A 13,200-nucleotide genomic window follows, 5' to 3' on the forward strand; every position below is an offset into this window, starting at 1 on the left:
TCAGGTTGACACCTGATTTTTTGGTCTCCCTGATACTCTTGGCATGCTCTCCTGCCCTCTTCATTGAACCAGGGTTGATCCCCTGGCTTGGTGGTAATGGTAGAATGGGGGATATGCCGGGCCATGAGGTTGCAGGTTGTGGTTAAATACAATCTGCTGCTCACGAGTAGCTAGATCTGTTTGAAGTCTTGGAGGGCCGAAGGGCCTGTTCCTGAGCTGTATTGTGCTTTGTTCTATCCCATTTAGCACGGTGGTAGTGCAACATAACACAATGGAGGGTATCCTCAATGTGAAGACGGGACTTTGTCTCCACAAGGTGGTCACTTCTACTGATACTGTCAGTCATGGACAGATACATCTGCAGCAGGCAGATTGGTGAGGATGAGGTCAAGTATGCTTTTCCTTCTCCTTGATTCCCTCACCACCTGCTGTAGTCCCAGTCTAGCAGCTATGTCCTTTAGTGCCCAGCCAGCTCGGTCTATGGTAGTGCCACCACCGAGCCACTCGGTGATGGACATTGACAGAGTACATTCTGTGCCGTTGCCACCCTCAGAGCTTCCTCCAAGTTGTGTTCAATATGGAGTACCACTGACCCATGAGGGGGATGGGGGGAAACGAACATCATAATCAGCAGGAGGTTTCCTTACTCATGCTTGACATAATGCCATGAAACCTTATGGGATCTAGAGGCGCAGTGGAGAACTTCCAGGGCAATTTGCTCATGACTGTATACCACTGCGCTGCCAACTCTGCTGGGTCTGTCCTGCCAGTGGAACAGGACATATCCAGAGATAGAAATGGTGGTATGTAGGACATTGTACGATATCATTCCGTGAGTATGACTATGTTAGGCTGTTGCTTTCTTAGTCTGTGAGACAGCTCTCACAATTTTGACAGAAGCTCCCAGATGTTCACAGAAAATACAAGCCCTTCGGCTCTTACACCAACACATGAAAAACAACTGACCTACCTACCTAATCCCATTTGCCAGCTCTTGGCCCATAGCCTTGATGGTTATGCCCTGCTAAGTGCTCACCCACATCTTTTTCAAGGATGCGAGGCAACCAGCTTCTCATCACCATCCCAGCAGCCTGTTCCAGACCGTCACTACTCTCTGGGTAAAAACGTTTTTCCTCACATCTCCCCCGAAACCTCCTGCCTCTCACCTCGATCTTGTGTCCCCCTCGTAACTAGCCCTTCAACTAAGGGAACAGCTGCTCCCCAACACCCCGCCCATGCCCCTCAGAATCTTGTAACCTCAATCAGGACACACTTCAGTCTTCTCTGCTCCAGTGAAAACAATCCGAGCCTATCCAACCTCTCTTCATAACATAAATGTTCATGTTCCATCCCAGGCAACATCCTGGCGAATCTCCTCAGTACCCCCTCCAGTGCAATCACATCCTTCTGATAATGTGGTGACCAGAATTGCTCACAGTACTCCAGCTGTGGCCTCACCAAAGTTCTCCAACTCCAACATGACCTCCCTGCTTTTGTAATCTATGCCGTGACTAATAAAAGCATGTGTCCCATATGCCTTTTCCACCACCCTATTAAAGACCCCCCCCCCCCCCCCTCAGAGATTTATGGACAAACATGCCAAGGCCCTTTAGTTCCTCGAACTTCCCAGGTTCATGCCGTTCATTGAATTCTTTGCAGAGTTAAATTCCATCCGTCACCTATCTGCCTATTTGACCATCTGTCTATATATTTTCCTGTAACCCAAAACACTCAACGTCAGTTATCCACCCAGTCTATCTTTGTGCCATCTGCAAACCTACTGATCCTACCCCCAACATAATCATCTGTGTCATTTATGTAAATGATGAATAATAGGGGAACCAGCACTGATCACTGGGGACGCCACTGAATCAGCCGTCTATCATAAGACCAGAAGAGCAGAATTAGGCCACTCGGCCCATCGAGTCTGCTCCAACATTCTATCATGGCTGATATTTTTGATCTCCATTCTCGTCCCTTCTCCCCATAACCCCTGATCCCCTTATTAATCAGGAACCTATCTATCTCTGTCTTAAAGACACTCCGTGATTTGGCCTCCACAGCCTTCTGCGGCAAAGGGTTACACAGATTCACCACCCTCTGGCTGAAGAAATTCCCCCTCATCTCGGTTTTAAACATTGTCCCTTTACTTAGAGATGTTGTCCTCTGGTTCTAATTTTTCCAACAAGTTGAAACATCCTCTCCACATCAATTCTATCCAGGCCTCGCAGTATCCTGTAAGTTTCAATAAGATCCCCCCTCATCCTTCTAAACTCCAATGAGTACTGACCCAGAGTCCTCAACCTTTCCTCATACGACAACTTCTTCATTCCAGGGATCATTCTTGTATTCCTCCTCTGGACCCTTTCCAAGTTCAGCCCATCCTTAGATATGGGGCCCAAAACTGCTCACAATATTACAAATGGGGTCTGACCAGAGCCTTATACAGCCTCAGAAGTACATCCCTGGTCTTGTATTCCAGCCCTCTCGACACGAATGCTAACACTGCATTTGCCTTCCTAACTGCCGACTGAAACTGCACGTTAACCTTAAGAGAATCTTGAACAAGGACTCCCAAGTCCCTTTGTGCTTCTGCAGCTAAGCTAATTTTTTAATCCACCTCAAGTTCCCCTGAATCCCATGGACATTTGCCTTTTTATAAGTCTCCCATGTGGACCTGGTCAAAGGCTTTGTTGAAATCCACATAACCTACAACTGCACTGCTCTCATCTACACATCTGAATCTTGAGACGGGACATAGTTCCCATTTGGTTTGATCGCATCGTACATTTTTTAATAATTTAATAATTTAAAAAGATCAATTAGTTTTGCAATTTTGTTTTTCAGTTAGCTCCTTACATGCAGTTGAATCTTTTGGGTGCTCAATAACTTTGGACTTTTCATAGCTGGTTCTTTTGTCGGCTTAGCTCTACAACATTTGTCGTTCTCCAGTCCTGAGGGACCTCCCCCATGGAGGGGGGAGAATTAAAAATTTGGGTTAGAGCCCTGGAATGTCTTCCCTTACCTTCCCCAGCAACCTGAGACACAATTCAGCCAAACCTGGAGATTTGCCAACATTTAAAGAAAGCTGCTCAGCAGACAGGAAGCAAAATGTTGGGAAAAAAATTGTGTTTTTTCCCCCCGATTGGCAGTCAGTGACTCGTGGGGTACCGCAGGGATCCGTGTTCGGACCCCAACTGTTCACACTATATATTAATGATTTGGACGAGGGAACTAAATGTATTATCTCCAAATTTGTAGATGATACAAAGTTGGGTGGGAGGGTGAGCTGTGAGGAGGATGCAGAGATGTTTCAGTGGGATTTGGACAGGCTGAGTGAGTGGGTACATGCATGGCAGAGGCAGTATAATGTGGATAAATGTGAGGTTATCCGCTTCAGTAGCAAAAATAGGAAGGCAGATTATTATTTGAATGGGTGTAAATTGAGAGAGGCGGATACTCAGCGAGACCTTGGCGTCCTCGTGCATCAGTCGCTGAAAACAAGCGCGCAGGTACAGCAGGCAGTAAAGAAGGTAAACGGTAGGTTAGCCTTTATAGCGAGAGGATTTTAGTATATGAATAAAGATGTTTTACTGAAATTGTATTGGGCATTGGTGAGGCCACAGCTGGAGCTTTCTTCAGTTTTAGTGTCCTTATCTGGGGAAGGATGTTCTTACTATGGAGGGAGTGCAGCGAGAGTTTACCTGGCTGATTCCTGGGATGGTGGGGCTGTCGGAGACACAAGCCAGTTAGGATTATATTCATTGGAATTAGAAGAGTGAGAGATCTCATAAAAAAGTAGAAAACTCCAGGATAACACAGGGTAGATTCAGAATAAATGCTCCCCATGGTGGGGGAGCCCATAAAACATAGAACATACAGTGCAGAAGGTGGCCATTCAGCCCATCGAGTCTGCACCGACCCACTTAAGCCCTCACGTCCACCCTATCCTCATAACCCAATAACTCCTCCTAACCTTTTCGGACACTAAAGGCAATTTAACACGGCCAATCCACCTAACCTGCACTTCTTTGGACTGTGGGAGGAAACCAAAGCACCCGGAGGAAACCCACGCAGACACGGGGAAAACGTGTAGACTCCGCACAGACAGTGACCCAGTGGCGAATCAAACCTGGGATTCTGGCGCTGTGAAGCCACAGTGCTAACCACTGTGCTACCGTGCTGCTCGTAGTCCAGGTCATACTTTGAGATAAGGTATAAACCTTTTGGGACTGAGGAGAGGAGAGATTTCTTCAGCCAGAGAAAGGAGAATCTGTGGAATTCACTACCACAAAGTAGTTGAGGTCAAAACGTTGTGTAATTTCAAGAAGGAATTAGATATCATAGAATTTACAGTGCAGAAGGAGGCCACTCGGCCCATTGAGTCTGCACCGGCTCTTGGAAAGAGCACCCTACCAGAGGTCAACACCTCCACCCTATCCCCATAACCCCACCCAACACTAAGGGCAATTTTGGACACTGAGGTCAATTTATCATGGCCAATTCACCTAACCTGCACATCTTTGGACTGTGGGAGGAAACCGGAGCACCCGGAGGAAACCCACGCACACACGGAGAGAACATGCAGACTCCACACAGACAGTGACCCAAGCCGGGAATCGAACTGGGGCCCTGGATTGTGAAGCAATTGTCCTATCCACAATGCTACTGTGCTGCCCATCGCTCTCGGGAAATAACAGAATAAGGGATATGGGGGAAAGGTGGGATCAATGTACTGAAGTTGATCGTCAACCAAGATCATAATGAATGGTGGAGCAGGCTCGAAGGGTCGAATGGCCTCCTCCTGCTTCTATTTTCTATGTATGTTTAAGTCTGCCAACACCGTGTCCCTCCCTTTGTCAATTTGCTCAAGCACCTCAGTCTCTCTCTCTCTCCCAGAGTTCTACATCTACATCTTCATTCTCTTGGTGAAGACAGATGAAAAGTAATCGTTCAACACCCTGCCAACGTGATCTGGCTAGATTTCCCTGTTGGTCCCTAATGGGCCCTACTCTTTCTTGGTTATCCTCTTTGAAATACTTAGGGAATATCTTGGGATTATCCCTCCTTTTGCCAGCCAGAGCTTTCTCATATCCCTCCTGTCATGGGAATGTCCCTTTAAGAAATGTTTTTTTTGACTTGGGAGCTGGGCTGTGGCTCTGAGTTTTACTTTGAATTTGACCTGGTTTTGTATTGCACAAGTTGGAAAGACGTGTCTCTATCTTCAGTTTGAAAGCTGTTTCCAGACTGCTTGATAACGTAAAAGTGATAACTGTTTTCTGGAAGGAATTCAACCTGCTGTTTTGGAAAGGAAACAAGAGTATCCATACCAAGTCTTAAAGATAGTAAGTGTGTGTTGGGCCACACCTTTGAAAAGGGGTTTCTGGGTTCTTGTTATTAAATTGGAACAGTTAAAGGGGGGGAATTTATGAAGGGTGATACATGGATTACTGTAGCTGTGTGGGTTAGTTATGTTTATAGTTGATAAAAATGCTTACTGTGTGCATTTATAAAAATGTTAACTAAATTCGTAGAATAAAGCTTGTTTTCGATTAAAAGTGTTTAAGGCCTCTATTGAATTACACCTGAAAGGTCGTCCCTTGTGCTCATCATAAACAAAATCAATAAACAGTTGTAGTTAAGGTGAGCTCCATGGTATACTTTGGAGTTTTCTAAGCCCTGGCCCATAACATTCCCCTCTTTGCTCTCCCAATTTATTTCGTAAGCTCCATCCTGCACTCCACTAATTTGCTCCCCATGATAATCAGGAGGACTGAGTCGACAGGGCTGAGTTTGTTGTTTCCGGCAGTAGACAAGTAGCAACCAATTTGTGCACAGTGGTCTCCCAAACAGCAAGATAACAACAACAGAGTGTGCTGGAAAAACGCAGCAGGTCTGGCAGCATTTGTAGGGAGAAAATACACAGTTAACATTTTGAGTACACCCAACTGTTCATCAGAATTGAAGGATATGTATTGACCAGGACATCTTTGAAACGGTGCCTTGGCATCTTTTACGTCCAGCCCAGAGGGCAGAAGTGACAGTGTCCCAACATTATAGCATTCCCTCAGTGCTGCACTGGAGTTCCTTTATTTGTGAACTCAAATCCTGGGAGTGAGACTTGAACCAGGAAACTTCTGCCTGAGCAAGTGCGCAACCAAGTGAAACACAGAGGAGCCAAATTACTGGAAATTTCAACAGATTTATTCATCTACAGATAAACTAAACACAAACCACGGTTGATTATTTCCAATAACTGTACTTACAGCAGTCACTAGCTTGATGCCGCACAGCTGCAACTCACTAACGTTTTCCACAAAAAAGGGTGTAATTCCCATGGAAGAAACCTGGACAACAGAAAAAAAGGCAGTCAATAAATCATTCCAGGAAGATGGGCAGGACGGGGACAGGTATACATGGCCAAAGGAAACAACCTGCCATTTAATATTTATCACAGAACCTGTACAGTGCAGAAAGAGGCCATTCAGCCCATCCAGTCTGCACACACCCTCCAAAAAGCACTCCACGCAATCGTTTTGTTTTGTTTATTGTCGCGTGTACCGAGGTACAGTGAAAAGTATTTTTATGCAACCAGCTCAACAGATCATTAAGTAACCTAACCTGCACAGCACATCAATGGACACCAAGGAGCAATTTAGCATGACCAATCTACCTATCCTGCACGGTGTTTTTTTCCCCATTGCAGAATCTATAGATATATCAGGAATACAAGAATGACTACGGTAAGAGCAGGGCCAGTCAAGGACAGTAGTGGGAAGTTGTGCGTGGAGTCCTAGGCGATAGGAGAGGTGCTAAATGAGTATTTTTCGTCAGTATTCACACAGGCAAAAGACAAAGTTGTCAAGGAGAATACTGAAATACAGGTTACTAGACTAGAAGGGCTTGAATTTCATAAGGAGGAGGTGTTAGCAATTCTGGAAAGTGTGAAAATAGATAAGTCCCCTGGGCTGGATGAGATTTATCCTAGGATTCTCTGGGAAGCTAGGAAGGAGATTGCTGATCCTTTGGCTTTGATCTTTAAGACATCTTTGTCTACAGGAATAGTGACAGAAGACTGGAGGATAGCAAATGTTGTCCCCTTGTTCAAGAAGGGGAGTAGAGATAACCCCGGTAACTATAGACCAGTGAGCCTTACTTCTGTTGTGGGAAAAGTCTTGGAAAGGTTTATAAGAGATAAGAACATAAGAACTAGGAGCAGGAGTAGGCCATCTGGCCCTTCAAGCCTGCTCCGCCATTCAATGAGATCATGGCTGATCTTTTGTGGACTCAGCTCCACTTTCTAGCCCGAACACCATAACCCTTAATCCCTTTATTTTTCAAAAACCTATCTATCTTTACCTTAAAAACATGTAATGAAGGAGCCTCAACTGCTTCACTGGGCAAGGAATTCCATAGATTCACAACCCTCATAATCCAACCCCTTCAGCTCTGGGATTACCTAGTGAACCTCCTCTGCACACCCTCCAGTGCCAGTATGTCCTTTCTCAAGTAAGGAGACCAAAACTGAACACAATGCTCCAGGTGTGGCCTCACTAACACCTTATACAATTGCAACATTACCTCCCTAGTCTTAAACTCCATCCCTCTAGCAATGAAGGACAAAATTCCATTTGCCTTCTTAATCACCTGTTGCACCTGTGAACCAACTTTCTGTGACTCATGCACTAGCACACCCAGGACTCTCTGCACAGCGGCATGCTTTAATATTTTATCGTTTAAATAATAATCCCGTTTGCTATTATTCCTACCAAAATGGATAACCTCACATTTGTCAACATTGTATTCCATCTGCCAGACCCTAACCCATTCACTTAACCTATCCAAATCCCTCTGCAGACTTCCAGTATCCTCTGCACTTTTCGCTTTACCACTCATCTTAGTGTCATCTGCAAACTTGGACACATTGCCCTTGGTCCCCAACTCCAAATCATCTATGTATAATCATCTGGAAAGGAATAAGTCAACATGGTTTTGTGAAGGGTAGGTCGTGCCTCACAAACCTCATTGAGTTCTTCGAGAAGGTGATCAAACAGGTGGATGAGGGTAAAGCAGTTGATGTGGTGTATATGGATTTCAGTAAAGCGTTTGATAAGGTTCCCCACGGTTTGCTATTGCAGAAAATACAGAGGCATGGGAATCAGGGTGATTTAGCAGTTTGGATCAGAAATTGGCTAGCTGATAGAAGACAAAGGGTGGAGGTTGATGGGAAATGTTCAGACTGGTGTCCAGTTACTAGTGGTGTACCACAGGGATCTGTTTTGGGGCCGCTGCTGTTTGTCATTTTTACAAATGACCTGGAGGAGGGCGTAGAAGGATGGGAGAGTAAATTTGCAGATGACACTAAAGTCGGTGGAGTTGTGGACAGTGCAGAAGGATGTTACAAGTTACAGAGGGACATAGATAAGCTGCAGAGCTGGGCTGACAGGTGGCAAATGGAGTTTAATGCAGAAAAGTGAGAGGTGATTCATTTTGGAAGGAATAACAGGAAGACAAGAGTACTGGGCTAATGGTAAGGTTCTTGGTAGTGTGGACGAGCAGAGAGACCATGTTCATAGATCCCTGAAAGTTGCCACCCAGGTTGAGAGGGTTGTTAAGAAGACGTACGATGTGTTAGCTTTTACTGGTAGAGGAATTGAGTTTCGGAGCCATGAGGTAATGTTGCAGTTGTACAAAATTCTGTTGCTGCCGCATTTGGAGCATTGCGTGCAGTTCTGGTCACCACATTATAGGAAGGATGTGGAAGCATTGGAAAGGGTGCAGAGGAGATTTACAAGGATGTTGCCTGGTATGGACGGAAGATCTTATGAGGAAAGGCTGAAGGACTTGAGGCTGTTCAGCTCCTTTGAAAGCAGACCAAGGCAGGCCAGCAGCACGGTTCAATTCCCGTACCAGCCTCCCTGAACAGGCGCTGGAATGTGGCGACTAGGGGCTTTTCACAGTAACTTCATTTGAAGCCTGCTTGTGACAATAAGCGATTTTCATTTCGTTTCAATACCAAGTCAATTCCGCTGTTTACAACGGTACAGACCATACTGAACCGGCCCCGTGCTGGCAAAACTCAAAACAAAATGTCCCAGGGTGGTACGGTGGCGCAGTGGTTAGCGCTGCTGCCTTATGGCACCAAGGTCCCAGGTTCGATCCAGGCTCTGGGTCATTGTGTGGAGTTTGCACATTCTCCCTGTGTTTTTGTGGATTTCGCCCCCACAACCCAAAAGACATGTAGGGTAGGTGGATCGGCAATGCTAAATTGCCCCTTAATTGGAAAAAATAATTGGGTACTCTAAATTTATAAAACAAAAAATGTTCAACATTACTTGTGATTCCATATTTGACAACATTTGCTAAATAATCCTGTGTGCGCTGAAACTTATGATGACAACCAAATTAAAGTCACGTTCACACCTGTGTGTAATGGGGCTACATATACAAATAGACTTGGCAATATTCTTTGCACTCACTTCAACTGAACAAAATAAGTGATAGCCATTCGTCGGCTCATTCATCAGGACTATGCCATGACCTATTAAGAGTTTTTTTTATTCATTTAAGGGATATGGGTGCCGCGGACGAGGCCAACTGTTATCGCCCGTCCCAATTGCCCCTGGTGTTGGTGGGGAGCTGCCTTCTTGAACTGCTGCAGGGGCTGGTTTAGCTCATTGGGCTAAATCACTGGCTTTTACAGCAGACCAAGCAAGCCAGCAGCACGGTTCGATTCCCGTAACAGCCTCCCCGGACAGGCGCCGGAATGTGGCGACTAGGGGCTTTTCACAGTAACTTCATTGAAGCCTACTCGTGACAATAAGCGATTTTCATTTTCATGTGGTGCAAGTACACCCACTGTGCTGTTAGGGAGTGGGTTCCAGGATTTGGACCCAGTGACAGCAAAGGAACAGCAAAATATTTCCAAGTCAGCACCCCGTTCTGAAATTCTGTGGAATTCTTTACCACAGAGGATTGTAGAAGTTGGGTCATTATATTTAAGGCTGAGACAGACAGATATTTAATCAGTGATGGAATCAAGGGTTATGGGGATACAGTAGCAAAGTGGAGTTGAGGTTTATATCAGATCAGCCTTGATATCATTGAATGGCGGAGTGGACCTGATGGGCCGAATGGCCTACTTCTGCTTCTACGTCTTATGGTCGTACTGTATAAAGTTCTTGTTTCCTCTGACATTGGTATTCTTGTGAGACAAACAGCTTCAAAGTGTATTTGTTTCCAGAAATACTGGAGTAATATTAGCTTAATATTGGTGGCAGGAAAGGTAATGGAATCCGGTCTTCAAGATGTAATAGAAAATCATCTAGAAACTGAAACTATGTATGTAGTCAGTGTGCATTCCAAAGGGAAGGTTATGCTCGACTAACACAAGGGCAGCACAGTGGTTAGCAGTACTGTCTCAGTGCCAGGTACCCGAATTCTATTCCAATCTTGGGCCATTCTCTGTGTGGAGGTCTGCAGATTCTCCCCGTGTCTGCGTGGGTTTCCTCCGGGTGCTCTAGCTTTTCTCCCACATCCCAAAAATGTGCAGGCTCAGTGGATTGGCCATGCGGAAATTGCCCCATAGTGTCCAAAAAGGGTAGGTGGGGTCATGGGGATAGGGTGGGGTTGTGGGCCTAGGTAGGGTGCTCATTCGGAGGTCAGTGCAGACTTAATGTGCCAAATGGCCTCCTGCTGCCCTGCAGGGATTCTATCCTTAGTGAATTATCTTATTGGTGAATTTATTAGTGAATTAGTATATCATGGAACCTACGAGGGAACAAGCGGTCCTAGATCTGGTCCTGTGTAATGAGACAGGACTGATTAATGATCTGAGTTAGAGATCCTCTCGGAAGGTGGATCAATATGGTCGAATTTAAAATACAGATGGAGTGTGAGAAGGTAAAATCAAATACTAGTGTTTTGTGTTTAAACAAAGGAGATTACAAGGGGATGAGAGAAGAACTAGCTACGGTAGACTGGGAGCAAAGACTTTATGGTGGAACAGTTGAGGAACAGTGGAGAACCTTCCAAGTGATTTTTCACAGTGCTCAGCAAAGGTTTATACCAACAAAAAGGAAGGACGGTAGAAAGAGGGAAAATCGACCGTGGATATCTAAGGAAATAAGGGAGAGTATCAAATTGAAGGAAAAAGCATACAAAGTGGCAAAGATTAGTGGGAGACTAGAGGACTGGGAAATATTTAGGGGACAACAGAAAGCTATTAAAAAAGTTATAAAGAAGAGTAAGATAGATTATGAGAGTAAACTTGCTCAGAATATAAAAACAGACAGTAAAAGTTTCTACAAATATATAAAACAAAAAAGAGTGGCTAAGGTAAATATTGGTCCATTAGAGGATGAGAAGGGAGATTTAATAATGGGAGATGAGGAAATGGCTGAGGAACTGAACAGGTTTTTTGGGTCGGTCTTCACAGTGGAAGACACAAATAACATGCCAGTGACTGAGAGAAATGAGGCTATGACAGGTGAGGACCTTGAGATGATTGTTATCACTAAGGAGGTAGTGATGGGCAAGCTAATGGGGCTAAAGGTAGACAAGTCTCCTGGCCCTGATGGAATGCATCCCAGAGTGCTAAAAGAGGTGGCTTGGGAAATTGCAAATTAGTGATAATTTACCAAAATTCATTAGACTCTGGGGTGGTCCCGGCGGATTGGAAATTAGCAAATGTGACACCACTGTTTAAAAAAGGAGGTAGGCAGAGAGCAGGAAATTATAGGCCAGTGAGCTTAACTTCGGTAGTAGGGAAGATGCTGGAATCTATCATCAAGGAAGAAATAGCAAGGCATCTGGATGGAAATTGTCCCATTGGGCAGACGCAGCATGGGTTCATAAAGGGCAGGTCGTGCCTAACTAATTTAGTGATATTTTTTGAGGACATTACCAGTGCGGTATAACGGGGAGCCGATGGATGTGGTATATCTGGATTTCCGGAAAGCCTTTGACAAGGCGCCACTCAAAAGGTTGCTGCATAAGATAAAGATGCATGGCATTAAGGGGAAAGTAGCAGCATGGATAGAGGATTGGTTAATTAATAGAAAGCAAAGTGGCGATTAATAGGCGTTTCTCTGTTTGGCAATCAGTAGCTAGTGGTGTCCCTCAGGGATCAGTGTTGGGCCCACAATTGTTCACAATTTACATAGATGATTTGGAGTTGGGGACCACGGGCAATGTGTCCAAGTTTGCAGATGACACTAAGATGAGTGGTAAAGCGAAAAGTGCAGAGGATACTGGAAGTCTGCAGAGGGATTTGGATAGGTTAAGTGAATGGGTTAGGGTCTGGCAGATGGAATACAATGTAGACAAATGTGAGCACAGTAAGAAGTCTTACAACACCAGGTTAAAGTCCAACATGTGGTTGGTTATCCATTGTGAGGCTGTGAGGTTATCCAAATGTGAGGTTATCCATTTTGGTAGGAATAACAGCAAACGGTATTATTATTTAAACGATAAAATATTAAAACATGCTGCTGTGCAGAGAGACCTGGGTGTGCTAGTGCATGAGTCACAGAAGGTTGGTTTACAAGTGCAACAGGTGATTAAGAAGGCAAATGGAATTTTGTCCTTCATTGCTAGAGGGATGGAGTTTAAGACTAGGGAGGTTATGCTGCAATTGTATAAGGTGTTAGTGAGACCACACCTGGAGTATTGTGTTCAGCTTTGGTCTCCTTACCTGAGAAAGGACGTACTGGCACTGGAGGGTGTGCAGAGGAGATTCACTAGGTTAATCCCAGAGCTGAAGGGGTTGGATTACGAGGAGAGGTCGAGTAGACTGGGACTGTACTCGTTGGAATTTAGAAGGATGAGTGGGGATCTTATAGAAACATTTAAAATTATGAAGGGAATAGATAGAATAGATGTGGGCAGGTTGTTTCCACTGGTGGGTGAAAGCAGAACTAGGGGGAATAGCCTCAAAATAAGGGGTAGTAGATTTAGGACTGAGTTTAGGAGGAACTTCTTCACCCAAAGGGTTGTGAATCTATGGAATTCCTTGCCCAGTGAAGCAGTTCAGGCTCCTCCATTAAATGTTTTTAAGATAAGGATCGATAGTTTTTTGAAGAATAAAGGGATTAAGAGTTGTGGTGTTCTGGCAGGAAAGTGGAGCTGAGTCCACAAAAGATCAGCCATGATCTAATTGAATGGCGGAGCAGGCTCGAGGGGCCATATGGCCAATCCTGC

At 44.9% G+C, this 13,200-nt stretch overlaps 1 protein-coding gene across 1 annotated transcript in view; it reads right to left on the minus strand.

The window, feature by feature from the left end:
- The window catches only part of LOC119970799 (nipped-B-like protein), a 559,915-nt gene that overhangs the window by 219,702 nt on the left and 327,013 nt on the right, over positions 1 to 13,200 (minus strand). The window contains 1 exon segment of the mRNA XM_038805973.1: positions 6,267 to 6,347. Within this exon segment, the coding sequence (XP_038661901.1) occupies positions 6,267 to 6,347 (81 nt within the window).

This window comes from Scyliorhinus canicula, chromosome 8 (assembly GCF_902713615.1).
Source record: "Scyliorhinus canicula chromosome 8, sScyCan1.1, whole genome shotgun sequence".
NCBI classification, from domain to species: Eukaryota; Metazoa; Chordata; class Chondrichthyes; order Carcharhiniformes; family Scyliorhinidae; genus Scyliorhinus; species Scyliorhinus canicula.